Source organism: Meleagris gallopavo, chromosome 5 (genome assembly GCF_000146605.3).
Source record: "Meleagris gallopavo isolate NT-WF06-2002-E0010 breed Aviagen turkey brand Nicholas breeding stock chromosome 5, Turkey_5.1, whole genome shotgun sequence".
NCBI classification, from domain to species: Eukaryota; Metazoa; Chordata; class Aves; order Galliformes; family Phasianidae; genus Meleagris; species Meleagris gallopavo.
This window is the reverse complement of record NC_015015.2, coordinates 10448197-10464030: the sequence shown is the minus strand read 5'-3', so window position 1 is coordinate 10464030 and position 15834 is coordinate 10448197. Positions and strand designations below refer to the sequence as shown.

Genomic DNA, 15834 nt, shown 5'->3' with positions numbered 1-15834 from the left:
GTGCTACTACAAGGTGCCACTTTATCACTGTGTGATAATGGCATCTTTACCTACCTTAACATTAAGCATGTCACGTGTTTTAAGCTATAATCTATTTGAATTTCTGTTCCTGTGGATTCTTCTCTGTAACCTTGTGTTGTAGCATGTCAAATTATCCTGTAATGGTCTAATTTGGGATCCACTTGTCATTGCTGAGGTATTTCCAAACTAGCTTATCTCAACATTTTCTTGTAGAACTAGAGTTGGAGGAGAAATCTAAACTCTAGACACTTGGGCTTTCTCTTCTATTTTTTTTTTCCCCTTGGAATAGAGAAGATTTTCCAAAAAATAGGACTAGACCAACAAAGTTGAAACTTCCATGAAGGGTTGGTTATAACAGCTCTTCTGATAGCAGTAGAAATTTTCAAAATGGAAAAAGGATCTCCCCCCTCCTCCCTTTACCCCTAAGTCTATATACAGTTCAGCTTGGGGAAGTTTCACTCAGCTCCATATCCTCTGTATGGGAAGAGAATGTAAAGAGTTACATATCCAATTTCCTATGGGGCTAAACATAGCAATCCTATATCAGCTGTGTAGGAACATCCCAGCAAATGACAAAGTCTCCTGAGAGACAGAAATAGCTGGCCACCAGCTTTCTTGCTTATAAGCCTGGTGATGATCAGATGTGAAGAGGTGACTAATGCTGGAAAGGACAGTTGTTTCTATGAATGGCTGGTGTCAGGGATTTTGTTTTAAGCAATTATTTTTCAAGACACCAGGCACTAATAGGCATGTGAGTTGTCATAATCTTGCCCCCGAAAATGAGACTACTTGGACCTATTGGGATTCCCCAGAAAACAGCACCTTAGTAAGTACACTGGGGCTGATCCTCACATGCTGAAGCAGGCTTTCATTGTGAAAACATAATCCCACCTGTACTAAAAACCAAATAAAATATGTGGCAGTACTTGATTACTAGAAAAAAGTTAATCTTGGTGTGCTATGACTTACTAGATTGGCCCAACCCTTTCAGTGGGGGAATGGCTGTGTGGAAGCAGAATGGATTAGATCTCATGCAATCCCTTGCCTTTGCTTTGGGTGAAGGGATGCATTCCCACCTTCAGGTTCTATCATCTCACTCTAAATGGGGCTTTTTCCATGGGCAAATTGTCTTTGCTGTCTCATCCCTCTCTGCTCTATATTACTGCTTAGTGTTTTGTTATTGGTTCTTTTGAAAACGCGTATCTGTTTCTCTGGTTTGTACATGTGGATATAGTATGTAAGGCATGTAAGCTTATATACAGAGTAACCCTTACATTCTCAGCATGAGGCTGCTGGCTTGGAGGTGGTTTACTTTTATTTTATTTTTTTCCTTACACTTGGCTCTGCCAGGCAGACTAGCTAGTAGCAGGTGCTCTCTTGCATGGTGCCCTGTAGACCCTCTGGAGTGGTAGGTTTCCTGGAGTAACTTGGCGTCAGTTCACTGACCATCCTGATGCTGTTCTGTTAAAGCTCTTGGTGTGCTCCTTGTCTGTCCTGGATCCGTATCGGCCTACCTCAAACACAGTGGTGATCTTTGACATGGGTTTGGCAGCCAGCTCTCTCAGTTTCCGGGCATCGAAGCGTGGCTTATGCAGAAAGATGGGTAAACGGCGGGGAAGAAAGAAGCCTTCTTCCTTCTGTGCTTTCTTCTCTTCTGCTTGCTGCTTCCTCTCCTTGTTGACTGTCATCTGGTATAAAATGGCATCCCACATCTTTGTGGCTCTAGATTTAAATGGTCTATTGTCTTGACTGAGGCTTAGAGAGGTGTCCTTCTCCTTGTTACTTTCCTCCTGTCTTTGTTTTTCTGCTTCATGCTCTGGGAAGCTGGGTGCTTCTGGCTGCAATATCAGGTGCTTCCTAAGACGATGCCAGCCACTGCCCTTGGCTCCCAAAGGCCTCGAGTCTTCCACTGGTGTTGGCCCGGCTTTGAGAGGAGGGCTGGTGTTTGGCAAGCTGGGGGTTGGCTGAGCTTGCACAGTGTGTTCTGCCTTCGTGTCAATGGGAGTAGGCCCAGCTTGTGCAGGGCTTGCTGTTTCAGGGTGTTCTGGCCTCCAAGGTGTGCTGGCTGTCAATGGTTTTAGCATGTCACCATCTTGTCTGTGCGCTTCAGGAGCTCTCTCTGATCTGGATATTTCTGCTTGACTTCCGTGGGCTGTAATTTTACAGGAGTGGACATCAGGGGCACTAGGCTTGGGTGAAGGGTCATTGCTAGTCTCTTCAGGAGAGGTAGGCCTGGGAACTTGGTTAGGAATCTCTGCCTTTGCAGCAGGAGGGAGAGCAGGCTGCAGCATAGGAGCTGGTGCCTTGCTGCTGTCAAGGGGGACAGATGTCTGCCCTGGGAATGGTTCAGAGCCACTTGTTTCAGGTGGTGGAGAGGAAGGCCTTTTGTCTTCGTGGCTGGATGTTGCTTGGGTCTGATATGATGTTGGTGTCTTGGCTCTCGGTGCCTTGACGCTGCGGAAATAAGTGTGTACCTTGGTGATATAGGTGGCCTCTGGTGTCCCTTCCTTGCTGGGTGTGCTGGAAGGAGGATGCGGGGAAATGAGTACTGAAACGTTGTGTGGAGAGGGAAAGCGTGCATCTGTGCCTTCAAGCTGCTGGGGAGCCTTGGGAGCACCTGGCTCATGCAGTGGGGACTCAGCTGTGGGGGTGGTGAGTCTGAGGTGCTCAGCAATGCGTCTCTGCTCAGTAACCTTCAACACAAAGGGCTTGCTCTTGCGCAAAGGGGAGGGCACACGATGGTGCGTGATAGGCTTGATGGAGAGGTGCACTGGGAGGCTGGTGGGGCCAGGTGCTGCTGCTTTGGGGGGCTCTGCTGGGGGAACATTCTCACTGCGTTCTAGGTCAGAGCTGGCCTCATTCACTGGGGAGAGGTTGGACCGGAAAGACTTAGCTTGCTCTGCAGCTAGCATGGCATTCTTCTTGGCAGCCTTCTTCAGCAGCTGCTGGAGCCGCAGGTTGTCCTTCTTGGGCTTTGGGAGGGTGGGAGGGGGAGATGCATGGTGGCGGACGGGAGTGGGCTGGATGGAGGATGATACTGTGATCAGCATGGTCATCTCCTAGAAGAAAGCACAAGGCTTAGAGTTGAGATGATTCAGACATACAGCCTCCTCTTCCTCTCTAAAAACAAGCACAGAGTCAGTACTGTGTGAGTAAAGCATCAGACTGGCTGAGGCTACCTTGGGAGAATAAGGAAGCCAAGTCTCGAGGGTGGTGAGCCAGGGCAAGAGATGCACTGGGAGAAGCTGTGTTGCTAAAGCTGGAGCCCTCCTGCTCCTGGTATTAGCATAAAATCCAGTGAAGGCACTTTAGGACCCTTAATGTTTTCATTTTGGCAAGTCCTAACATGATCTGAAGCAAAGCATTAGGGAAAATGGAGCAGTTGTAAGGTATTAGAGCTCTGAAACTTTCCTCAGGGGCACAAATTGGAAGTATCTTGGAGCTTTTCAGATTCCAGCTATTAATACTCTGATACAGTGTTGTGTACAACAGAACAGCCTTAAACTTACCTGCATCGCTTGAGTCAAAGCTGATACTGGCTTTGGTTTTTAGCTGGCAGATAGGGATCCCTATTGTGTAAGGCAAAACTTAAGGCTGTGCTTATCTGGTGAAAAAGTGCTTTGTCATAATCATAATTTAGGTGTTTCTTTTCTGTGCTGAGCACAGTGGTAACCTCCTCTATCTGCACTCATCAGCCTTTGAGGAAAAAATTAGTTTTCTCTTGATGTTGAAATAAATCTTCAGTGGAAGAAGAAGGGATTGTAGGCTAAATTGGGTCTAACTTGCAGTGGGAATTGCACCTGGAACCCCTTTACGCCAAAGTTGTATTGCCCCTGGAGGGGATAAATATCTGTTTTTCCAGCTCCCTGGAGCAGTGTTCCCCTAGTGCTGCCAACCGCTTTCTGCTGAGCACTGTGCAGATTTCCTGTTGAGAAAAGCAGGAGAAAACTAGTCCTGGTTCTCCTCTTTCTCCTCCTCAGCAAGTCTAGGTAACACCAAGCACTCTGCTTCAGCCATGACTCTTTGGCAGCCCCTAGAAAGAAATCTGACTCTGTTCTGGCTCTTGCTCAGTGCGGAGTTGCTGAGTTTTGCTATGAAATGAGGCATAAATCAGAGTCTCTTAATCCCCAGTGCAGGATATGACCGAGCATCCTGAATAAGGAAGATGAGAAGGAAGGATGTCAGGGTTGCCCACTGGGGCTATTGCATGCTTTCCAGTCTGGTTAGTGAAATTGCAGCCTAAGCATCCCCCCTGAGATGGGGGGCTTGCATTGTGATACTGACGATGAAGGTAGCCTACCCCAAAATAAAACTCTCAGACGTGCAGAATGGGTAATTCTGCTTGAATGCCAGGTGTTTCCTTCGATCTTGCAGTGTTGCTGCCAGCACTGGGCTGGGAAGTTGATCAATACCTAGTAGACACTGTACCTGCTAAAGTTATTGGCGGAAAAGCAGGGAGAAGGATGATTATTTTTTTTTCCCAAAAAAGGGAGGGGAGGGAGAGTAAAAACGAAAGCATTGAAGTAATGGGTGAGCTGTCCTCCAGAGCATTAGCTGTGGTGGACATGGTCTAGGCAGTGCCCAGCAAATGCTATGCTGTTTCCAGCCAATGCATTTGTTCCAGCTGTAGTATGAGAAACCTCCCAGCATTTTGGCAAGGGGGCTCAAAGGGATTTGGGCAAGCTGGGGTGACAACTGTTGGGCATTCCCAGCAGCTTATCAGCTTCATGCCTTAGGCACAGGGCTGGGATTAGGATTTGTTCTATTCTGAGAGCTGCTCCTGGAAACAAGTCCACACTGGCTCCAAGGAAGGCTGAGAGCTCACTCCTTCCAGGTATCTTGCAGATATTCCAATTTTTCTGGCTCAGTGGAAGAGGTGTGTACCTACAGTGGTGCAATTCTATTCTAATTAGTAATTGCTCGGGTGGTTTTTATCTACAGAAATGTGATCTAGTACATTCACCTGGTGTAAGGATTGAATATGGAATGATTTCATACATCTCAGATTGTGGTCCTGCAAACAGCCTGTATCACAAGATGAGCTGTGGTCTAGCTGCATTGCTAAGCCAGAATTATGAGGCTGAACTGCTCAGACTTGTGTTGGGAATACTAAATAGCAGGGCGATGAACTACCCAGCTACTGATCAGTTCTAAGTGCCTCCTTATCTTATGGATTGCTGCATCCTGGAAAACTGCGGCTTCCTGCTTGGGTCGGAGTGGGGTCTGGCTTGGGATTTGCTGTGAACTGCACGATATGCTGCTGCGGTGGGCATGGAGGTTCATGGAGCAAGCAATATAGGACTAGTCTGCATGCATCAGGAAAGCTTTCCATCTGTTTTGAGAGTTAGAAGCAGGCTTGTGCCCTGTAACCTCAGGGCTTGTGGTCTATGCTCCTGAAATCACTCTTGCTACTATCTCAGCATCCCTCTGAAACCTGCTGTGATGTGGATCTTAAAGATTGTATGGATGGCAAGCTTCCACAGCACATGACTGCGCTGGTATCTGTGAGCTGGGACGGAAAGGCAGAGATGCTATGAGGCAGTAAAAGGAAGCTGGCTTTTAATTTACTTGCCTTCTCTGTCATGCTCGTGCTTTTTTTCCTGAGTCTCCTTCAGAGCTCTGTACGCAGAGACTGTAACTAGCAAGACTTGTGCTTGGCTTCCCCCTTGCTGTATAACAAAGTAAAAGCACAGGAAAAGATAGATCTGCTTTCTTTGCCAGCAGAAAGGCTAGAGCAGAAAACCTGAAGAAAAGCATACTGTTTGAAGAGATTGTCTGGGTTCATGATGGACTGGGAAGCAGCTGAGCTGAGAGGCTTCCAGAGGGTCAAGCTGCCCTAGGGCTGGTTGAGGAGGGGGGCAAGTCAACCACCTGGGGATCCCTACCCTTCTGCCCCACTTCATCTATAATCGCTCCAAAACTGGGAGCAGCATGGAGCGTCTCGGCACGAAGGAGCCATCCATCACGTGGCAGAGAAGTCATTTTTCCCTCAGCAGCACCAGCTGTCGCATGCAGAGTGCATCAAGAGCTGCAGGAACTTGATATGGTTGCAGATGGTCCTGGGTGGAGAGTTGTGGCTGCTGGGGGAATGTGCTCTGTGCTTGAACGGCTTTCTTGGGCTTGGGAGGAAACCTGCTGATTGCCTACTGGGTCGGGGAGGCTGGTGGGAGCACCTCCTTCACTCTGCCTGGCATCAGCTGGGTGGAATAAAACTGCCTTTAACTGTTAGGTATGATACAGCCCAGAGTGTTTCTGGTGGCAGAACAGAATCATAGAATCGTTAAGGTTGCAAAAGACCCCTTTTCTTCCAATCCAACCATCCACCTACCACCAGTATTGCCCACTGACCACGTCCCTCAGTGCCACATCTCCGTGTTTCTGGAACACCTCCAGGGATGGTGACTCCACCACCTCCCTGGGCGACCTGTGCCAGTGCCTGACCACTCTTTCAGAGATGAAATTTTTCCTAGTGTCCAACATAAAGGTATGTCTAACAATATTTTCTTGCCTTACAGCCGAGCTTGGTCCTGTCTCGATGCAATCCTCAATGCTACGACTTCCTCTGCTCCATAGAAGATAATCGAAGGACATTTCTCCTGTCTGATGTCAGTTTGCTCTGGTACAGCCTGACTCCTCTTGGGGTGAGCACACCCCACGCTGCCTCCAGCTGGCTGCGAGGGATGGATCATCTGGCCAAACCAGTCCCACTTTTAACCTTCTACAAGACTCTTTGGCTCTTTTTTCCATTTTTTTTTTTTTTTCCTTTTTAATTAAATCTGGTTCTGCCATGGAGATGGGAGGCTGTGGCTCACCTCCCTCTCTTCTTTTTCAAGTGCTGAAATAGAAGGACCTGCTGTCCTGCCCAGCTGGCAGGGCTTCTGCTGTGTGATGGAGAGCTTCTGGCTCTGGGTGGCTGGAGAGGGGGAGCTCATGAGATCCTCAGTGGAGGAATTGGTATTGGAAAGGAGAGTGATGGGCAGACTCTGTGCCACCCTCCTAGTGCCAGCTGTGTGAAGATGTTGCACTGCAACATCTGCTTTGAGGGACCTCCATCTCCATGTGCACATCAAACTGTTTAATTCAGTCCTGTTTATTTAGTTCCCGTATCATCCTTTAATCACAACTAAGTAGCCATGCCATGATGTTCCTGCCACTTTTCTGTGTTGATAGTGGCAGCGGCTTTGTTTCAAAAAGCTACTGCCTTCCCCTCTGCTGCCCATGGTGGGGGTGAGCATTCCTTCTCTAGGTAAGGAACTCCCCTTGAAGGTTTTTTTTCCTACCCCCTTCTCACAAAGGCTCTCAACATAATTTTGCTTCTGCTTCAATTTACAATGTGTTCTGGATTTAATTTTTTTGTAAGCATTTAATAAAATTTGAGGAAGATGTTGTAACAATGGTATCTCTGAGGGTTTTGATGCAGGAGTTCCATAAACAAAGCTGTTTTCACAAGCCTACAACTCTGAGCAAAAAATATGAGGAAAAGAAGCACAGGCTACAACAAGAAGAAAGAGAGCCTGATGCATGCTGGAAAATGGGCTTTTCTTGTGCTTGCTCAGTTTAGGAGGTTGTCTTGCTACTCTTCTTCTTATTGGGGAGTGGGAAGAATGACTGTAAATTGGAAGTGAGTGGTGTTTGGGACGAGGTGGAGCAGCATGTGGAAGACTTTCTGGAGCAAGCAGCTAGAAGTGGCAGAAAGCTCGGCTCCTTAGCTAATAGACCTGAGAAATCAAGCTTTAACCAAAAGTACTGGAGAAGTCAGCTGTGAAAATTTCTCTCTGGCTTGCTTGTGCATCTGAGATGAGGTCGAAGCAGCTGTCTGCAGGGGCACGCAGCACTCTAATGAGCTGACTCTCCTATCTGGAACCATCTAATGACAAACCCTTTATGGAGGTGACCTTCCGGATAATAACGTTTCTGTAGTGTAGAGACAGCATATAGATTGCAGTATCCTTGCCCGTGCTGTCCTAAAGTGTTAGGAATGGGAAAGCTCTCTGACATTTATATTTTTATGTGCAAGACAAGTCTCTTTTTTTTGCTATTATCTTTGCCTGCTGATACTTTGTCCCCTGCTTCAACTTACTATGAAGGTAGGATTCAAGATGTCGTGGATGACATCTAGTCTTCTCTGCTTTCAACTCTTCCTCTGCCAAGCTGTGAGACTGGTGTATCAACTGTAGTATGGAGGCATCCCTAAAGCAGCCCTGTGTGGTGCCTGCACGAGTACAGACTAATTTCTTTCCACTCCATCCTGATGTTGGCTGGGAGAGTGTGGCCAGAAGTTTTTTGCACATCCTGCCAGCTTAGAGAACATAGCAAGGCTCTGAAGGCTGCTTCTGTGAGGTACCTGTGCTAAGGAGGGTTAATTTTCAGGGTGTATTTCTCCACTTACAGTCCACGTGGAACTCGTGGTTTCAACAGAAACAGCTGCAATAATTCAGGTGTTGGCTACGGCAAGAAGCAAGCAGATTGCATGGAAACCCTCTAGAGAAACCAGGAAGGGAACTGGCTTGGAGCAGGTGCGTGCAGCTCTTTATGAGGTATCTGAATCAGCCAGGGGAAAATTTTCCACAATTATATTAACTTTACGAAGTGTTGTTCCTCCTCCTGGTGTAATGTGGTGTGCACATGCTGCAGGTGCTGGTGGGGAGTGGATAGGGGTTACTGTAATGTATGAGTCTTGCTCCAGCTGGGAAGCCTGCTTCCAGAGCCTGGCAGATAACAGCCACGTCTTGTGGCCCTGTGTGGTGGCTGCTTGTGCCCTATGCTGTTGTTCTCCAAATTCACCACCATCTTGGCAGGTCGATGGTGCCCAGTGAAAGGGCCTCGAACCCCAGCATGGGTTCTTAGTGCACTGATTTTAGGGCACACCTCGAGGTGTTGCTTCTCTGCAACTTCTTCTGACCCCATCCTATTTGTTTGGATTAGGTAGAGGGGGAACATGCTGTTGCATATCATCTGCTCTTTTCTACGGTACTACTGAAACATACTATTTGTTTCTCTGCAGTAGGCTCTGGGGTGTTTATTTTATTTTATTTTCAACCAGCTTTGATTCTACAGGAGTGAATGGGATGTGGAATTGGAAAACATGGCCCAAAATATTTGAATGCTTGTTTCTCACAGGCTGCAAAACAGCTCTGTTCAAACTTGGAGAAAGTTTAGCTGATGGAAAACTGAAGACTCTTTTGGATGTTACGTCTTTGCTGTGTTTGTTCTCTCTCAAGACTGGGGCTAGACTTATCTGCTTGTCTTTCCAGGCATAAAATAATTATAGGTCTATTTTATAATTGTATCTCTATATACATGCTGGCTAATTAAAAGATCCTTTCCTACTGCTTGAATGGGCCTTCAGCGAGGCAGTAGATGTAAAGGTCTAAAGTTTCCCAGTGACTTTGTCCCTTGAAATGTGCTCTCAGAAGAAAAGGTCAGGCTCTGAGGCATCTGGGCCTGAATGTCAGTGTTTCTCCTCCCACCAGCACCTCAGGGAAGGGCAGTAAACAAGCCGAAGGAACAGGGAGGCTATAAATAATGAGGCAGCAGCTGATCTGTTGCTGGACAAATCTGAGTTGGTCTATTGCTATCTCTTGCCTGCTCTACACCCCTTCCCTAATGCTGTGAGATTCTCTTGTCTTTTTCAAGTAGATAAAGGACAGATCTGACAGTGACAAAATGTAATAAGACTTAGTACTTGCTTAAAAATGATGGATTCCCTTACAAGGATCAGGCTGGACATTAGGAAAAATTTCTTCTCAAGAAGGGTGGTGAGACAGTGGCACAGGCTGTCCAGGAGGGTGGTGGAGTCACCATCCCTGCAGGTGTTCAGGAATCATGAAGATGTGGCACTGAGGGACGTGGTGGTGGGTTGATGGTTGGACTTGGTGATCTTAGTGGTGTTTTCCAACCTTAATGATTCTATTATCCTGATAGCAGTAACAACACAGACCACGCGTGATTTCTCTATGCCTTTGCATTGGGTCTGCTGAGGTTTTTGGTTGTAATGGAGCAGTTTGATGTAGATAATTAACTTCAGAAAAGTACTTAATTTCTTAATAACTCCAAGTGGCAACTGTAATAAAGGCATGAGCTCTTTGTTCTTCAATTAAATAGAAGAAGGTGTCACAGACTTGGAGCTCCTGAATCCTAAAGGCAAGTCTAAAGCAGATGGGACAAGAACATCTCCCAATGCAAACAACTGAATGATGGAGGAACAGAGCACTGCAAAAATCAAGAGTTTATATTAAATGAAGAGAGGTGAAATACAGTACTTACTGATGTGTAACTTGTTTCCATGTGCAATCACTTGCATGTTGGGTGCATCGTGCTTTGTTTGTGAAATTAATAGATGATCATTCCTTCAAGATCATTTCAGGTGCTGTTCTCTTGTGTTTTGTTGAGCCCTGTAGGTAAATTTAAAACACCATATGGGGAAAAAAAAGTATTTACAGTAGCCAGTAAGTGCAAGATATTTCTCAAAAATAAAGTGACTAGTTTTTGAAAGCGTGAGAAGTTCCATTGCCTAAAATAAGCATGAAGATGGGCTATTGAATAACACCATTGCATACTCCTAGCTTTGGCACTGCAAAGTTTGGCATCTGAAGCACCTGAGAGGTGAAGGGCAGATGATGGTGAAGCTGCCAGGATAGATATTCTATCAGGATTGCTCCAGGCTGTAAAACCATTTGGAGGCTTTTCAAGTTTACTGATCAGATTTACTGTTTTGCAAAAGACAGGGTTGCAAAATGCAAATTTGAAGTTGTGCTTTGAATGTTACTATCCCTGAAGAGGAAGAGCGTGATTTCTGGCTCCGTTTCTGTTTGTTCCTGGCGTAGCATGTGCTGTACTTAAAGGGTACAATCTTGGGAAGTGCTGTGCTAGGGAGCAGAGGAGAAATGACTTGGAGCTGAGGGACTGAGCAGGCAGTGATGAATTTTGGGTTGTGAGTTTCTGTGGAGTTTGACTTTTGTTGCACTCACAAATAGGGCTGGGACAGCTGAAATGCACGGGGTTAAGCTTGATGTGTTTAATCTGGATTTTAAGCGTGGAAACATTGGTGAGATGTGCAAAAAAAGACAACCCTGAAGGCAAACTCTGTCTTATCCAGTATTTATCCTGCTGAGTCTTGTTGCTAATTCACCCCATGCACTAGTGCATCTCTCACCTGTCTTCTAGTCACTCTGGTTTGAATGGAGAAAGTTGAGTATTTCCCATGATCATCAAAGTTGTGGCCCATCTGTTGATACTAGTTTTCATGGTAGCCATGCAGATGCTGGTACTTTGAGGCTAACATGTTTCTTAGGAGTCACCTTCCATTCTGATCCTTCCACAAAAAGTGTTAAAAGGTACTTGTTGGTCAATAAGACCTAATATCCCATGGGTTGGGAAGGTCTGGCTCACCTGGGTTCTTCTCCTGAAGAGAAGCTTTGTTAACTTTCTTCCTCTTGCCCAGGGAGGTTGTGCATGCTCCATCTCTGGAGGCATTCAAAGTCTGATTGGATGGGGCCCTGGGCAGCCTGAACCTCCAATGGTAGGGGGTTGGAACTAAATGAACTTTAAGGTCCCTTCCAAACTAAGCCATTCTATGATTCTCTTGCTTCCCTGCTGATGGTAAAATCATGCCCAGCTCTGCACTGACCCACAGGAGAAATTGAAGGAGGTGCTCAGTCCTTCATGTGAATACTCTAATGCAATCAATTCTTCCTTGGCTGATGACTATAGTGGTCTTTTAGAAATGCTAATGACTTTGTGCATATCCAACACTGAAAACATTGCAGGGAGGAAAAAAAAAATGGACAATAACAAACAGAAGAAATCATATGGGAATCCTAGGAAAAAGTAATGTATTGTGAGTAAGAAAACTTCAACAGGATTTGAAAATGCTTGAGAACATGTTGCACCCTGCTCTGCTGCTGTCACCACTGAAGTCAGATCAGTCTAATGAATTCATTCAGAGCAGTTGTGAAGTATGCACGATGAATCATATGGATGATGCACAAGGTTGGCTTATGTTTGCATCTAATGCTCAAGGAGGAGGTCTTCAGATCCACCCCTGTTTCATATGTGAGCATGCAGGGTTTCTGTTCTTTACAGTAAGATGGGGGCAGAAGATCCTACTGGTTGAAGAGTTGACACGTTTGTGTCCTCCTTGAAGTGCTGATTGAGTTCCTCCCTACAGATGGAGGAAGGTGAATTGCAGAGTCAGGAAGATGGATGGAGGCGTGTGTGGGTAATTTGGTCACGAATATGACAGCCTATTAGTTGCCTTTTATCCTCCTTGTTATACCTCTGAATCTTGGAGACATCATGAAGCTACCATCAGGAGAAAATGTTGATACTATGAGGTGTCCCAGCCACCCTCTAGGATTCAGGGAGGTGATTTCACACCCTCACAAGTATTTGTTCTATCTTAATGAAATATCTTGTTTTGTACAAAGGCCTGCAAGTTTGAAGGACATGGTTAGTATGCGTGGTGATGTTGGGTTGATGGTTGGACTAGATGATCTTAGTGATCTTTTCCAACCTTAATGATTCTATGAAATTCATATGGCCTGAAAACTTCCCCATGCCACTGCTGCCCTTGTCGTACACTTTCCTGACTGCTACAGTTGCTTCTAATGGATCAAGTAAATGAAAGAAGGTATCAGGTGGCATCTAGAGGCTGCCTTCTGGATATCTGCTGTCAGCTTTCCTGTCATTTTGCATCCTGCTCCTCCTGCAGATCTGGACTTGAAAGCCTTCTGTCTGAAGGTGTGATCCCTGCCCACATCCCTTCCAGCTGGGAGAAGGAGAAACAAGCTGTGGGATATTGAGGGCTGAGACCCTGACCCTAAATGCCAAGCAAGGAATTAGAGCAGCCCAAGAGAAGTGTGGCCTTTGCTCATCCTGTGTGAGCTGTCCTGTGCATTCCCTAGCATCCCGTCATCATTGGTAAAATGGCAGCAACTTGCTGGTACTTAAATAGAGAAGCTGATCTTAAAGTTTAAGGCTATTCTGATTTCTGCTTGACCTGCTGCTTAAAACAGGTCATTGGATTTTACTCAGGAACAGAAAATATTTATCTATACTCTGTGCTTTCTCTGAGGCTATTTAGTCGCTATCTGTGTTGCCTTCTTAGGGGCAACTCTTTCAATTAAACCTGAAAGAGTTTCATTTCAGTGAAGGTAGGGCATCTGCTTTAACCTTGAGCTGATGATCAAAGCCCTCTGCAGAGATTCTTTCTCTAGGGTGGGAGAAAGAGAAGGAGAAACCTGGATAAGAATTTAGAGTCCCTTACCAAATGCCTTCTGTGATTCTCATTTTCTACTTGCCCTAAATCACAGTTAGAAGTGTATAATTGACAGTGTCACAAGCCAGAAAAACACCGCATCCCTTCCCCAATGAGCTCGATCAGCATGTTTTTCTGGAAAACTTCAAGAGTTCCAGTGTTGAAGACTGTACATGTGGACAAGTGTGCCAAAAGCAGAATCATGCAAAAATATCAAAATTCTTTGTTTTGAAAGCATTCAAATAGGAGTTCAGAAGGGAAAAACAAACTTAGTAAAGAAACATTTTAAAGGTGAGTAACGGAAAACGCAAGTAAAATGCCTTTGCTTTGCACGTAGCCTCACTTTGGGTGACTTAACCATTTTCATGCCATTGAAAGTTCCTCTAGCTCCTGCATGAAGATGCAAGTGCAAGATGAGGGGCAATGCAGTCTGGAGAGAGACCTTGCGAGGACCTCTGGCCAGGCATGATTGGCTTTGATTTTTTTGGCTTTTTGATTTTGCTCAGGATCAGAGGTTGGTGAATAGGAGATTCATATTGAGAATAAGGTCATTTCTTTTTAACCCTAAATTACTTGTTCTATTTCAAGGGTGTAACGTTTTATTTACAAACTCTATAGCCTTTAATGAACGTGAAGTTGGGCTACAGGCAGGACTTTGGGTTCTGAAGTCTGCAGAGGTTTCTAATGGAAACTTGCCTGGGTTTTTGTCCTAGCCTCTGCTCCAATTTGAGGAGTAATACTGTTGGTTTTGTATTTTCTCCCATGTTGAAATAATGTTGATGTGAAAGAAAAAGAGGCCTTGGTTTGAGGGCTTGTGCCTATTTTGTGTAGTCCTAATACCATCCATGATAGGTGAGGTGGTCTCCAAAGACTGGTGCTTGCTGCACCCTCATCTAGCAAAATCCAATAGAAAGGTGGATGCAAGAAATCTCCTCTTCCCTTTTCTGGTCAGTGCTGTGAGTAGGGACTGCTGGGTGGGTGGTGGTGTTTTCTTGTTGGCCATGATGGCTGTGGATGGAACTGGCATATGGCAGCAGGAGGTAAAATAAGGAGTAGCCATATGGTATGTGTGGATAGCATGAAGTATGTGGCTAAGGCTCAAATTAAATACTGAAGAGGGTTGTGGTTACATGCCAAAGGTGATGGTGAGATCCACTAAGAGAAGGAAGGATGAAGCACTGAAGTGGGCTGAGGGAAATGAGCCTTGCTTGTGAGCCAGGTGATAGCAGAGCAGAGGAAGAACGGAAGAATCAGACAAGCCTTTGCACAAGTCCCCACAGTCAGACCAGGCTGGCAATGGCAACACAGCACACAGCTCAGGGCAGCTAGGACAATGTGAGCATGGACATGAGCACTCCTGGTGGAGGAAACCCATAGGATGCACAGGCATCCCTTAGGGACAGTAGCAAGCATCTGGGTGATGGGGGAGACAGTATAGATGTGTTACATAACACCAAGGTGAGTGCTCATCTGAAGCAACATGTCCACACCAGCGCAGACATGCATATGAGATCGAAGGGTGTGCTTCAGAAACCAAAGTTTGCATATAATTTATTTTCCATTAGTCAGCATGTCTCCTGCATCTCTATGCCTATTGAGCTGCACAGTATGAAGTATGGCACCAAACTCCAGTTCCTACAACCCAGTAACACTGTAGAAAGTCAAGAGCTACAGCAGGTCAGAACATCTGGCTGCCTGTCTCTCCCACAGCCTGTCATTGCCAATTTTGCCTTTACGCAGCTTTGTCAGCACACCCCAGTTTGAGAGACCTTAATGGAGATGCCCTGTTAGCAGCAAGAACAATGCAGAAGGACAGATAAGTGAAGGAGGCTGGTGGCACCTTTGCCAGACAGGCTCTACAGCTGATATTAAAAGGAGAAATTGATGAGGGACTCCTCTCCAGTACATCCTCGCTCTGCTGCCAGTTTGGGCAAATACACTATTGCTTGGAAATATGCCCAAACAGTGGAGTGCACGATGGGAACGAGCCAATGCAAGATGGCAAAAATGTGTAGCAATGCCCAAAATGTGGCACGAAAGCTAGCTGGCTACACTGGTATTTGGGGGGATGCAGGCTATGATTCCTGGTCACAGTCACCATGCGGGTGCTGCTGGGGCTCTGCCACCACCAGGCTCCTCTTGTCCAAAGCAGGGCACTGAGTATGGATGCAGACCTGACAACATTGTCCCCTTCCCACCCAATGGGTAACACAAGCATTGTTGCAAGCCAGGCTGCAGGAGGCAGGGAGGGGATAAGGGGATTTTTGCTCGTGCAGGTTACCTGATGCATGGGAGGCTGCAGCGCCCTGCTCCACGTCTTTAAAAGCTGCACTCTACATCCTCACTCGGGGAGTCCTTCCTGCAAGTGGCAGGGAAAGAGAGGGCAGGAATCGATCCGTGAGCTGAGCCAAAAATATCACTTGTCCTGCAGCTCCGAAAGGTTTTCTCTGCTCTTACAGGCTGCGAGAAAGGGGTGCCCCATCTGCCAGGCACACTGTGGGCACGGTCTGTGTGGCAGGGGCTGCCTGCCAAGGGGAGATGGGAGGAGGGGATGG

General features: G+C 46.2%; 1 protein-coding gene across 1 annotated transcript; it reads right to left on the bottom strand.

Moving 5' to 3' along the window:
• Positions 1-1454: 1454 nt before the first annotated feature.
• Positions 1455-15834, bottom strand: LOC104911007 (proline-rich protein 33). Its single transcript, XM_031553369.1, has 6 exons — positions 15561-15834; positions 10288-10415; positions 5594-5690; positions 2639-3080; positions 2430-2541; positions 1455-1743 (listed from the first exon to the last, which is right to left on the bottom strand). Exons 3-6 carry the CDS (start codon positions 5603-5605, stop codon positions 1455-1457), a joined length of 855 nt encoding a protein of 284 aa, XP_031409229.1. The 5' UTR covers positions 5606-5690; positions 10288-10415; positions 15561-15834.

Bases quoted from the DNA above. Each gene is read 5' to 3' on its own strand.
- LOC104911007 (XM_031553369.1), bottom strand. The intron at 2,542-2,638 runs GTGCTCCCAAGG...TCCTCCTTCCAG, and splicing joins GTCCCCACTGCATGAGCCAG to CACACCCAGCAAGGAAGGGA. The intron at 1,744-2,429 runs GCAACATCCAGC...ATTTAAATCTAG, and splicing joins CAACATCATATCAGACCCAA to AGCCACAAAGATGTGGGATG.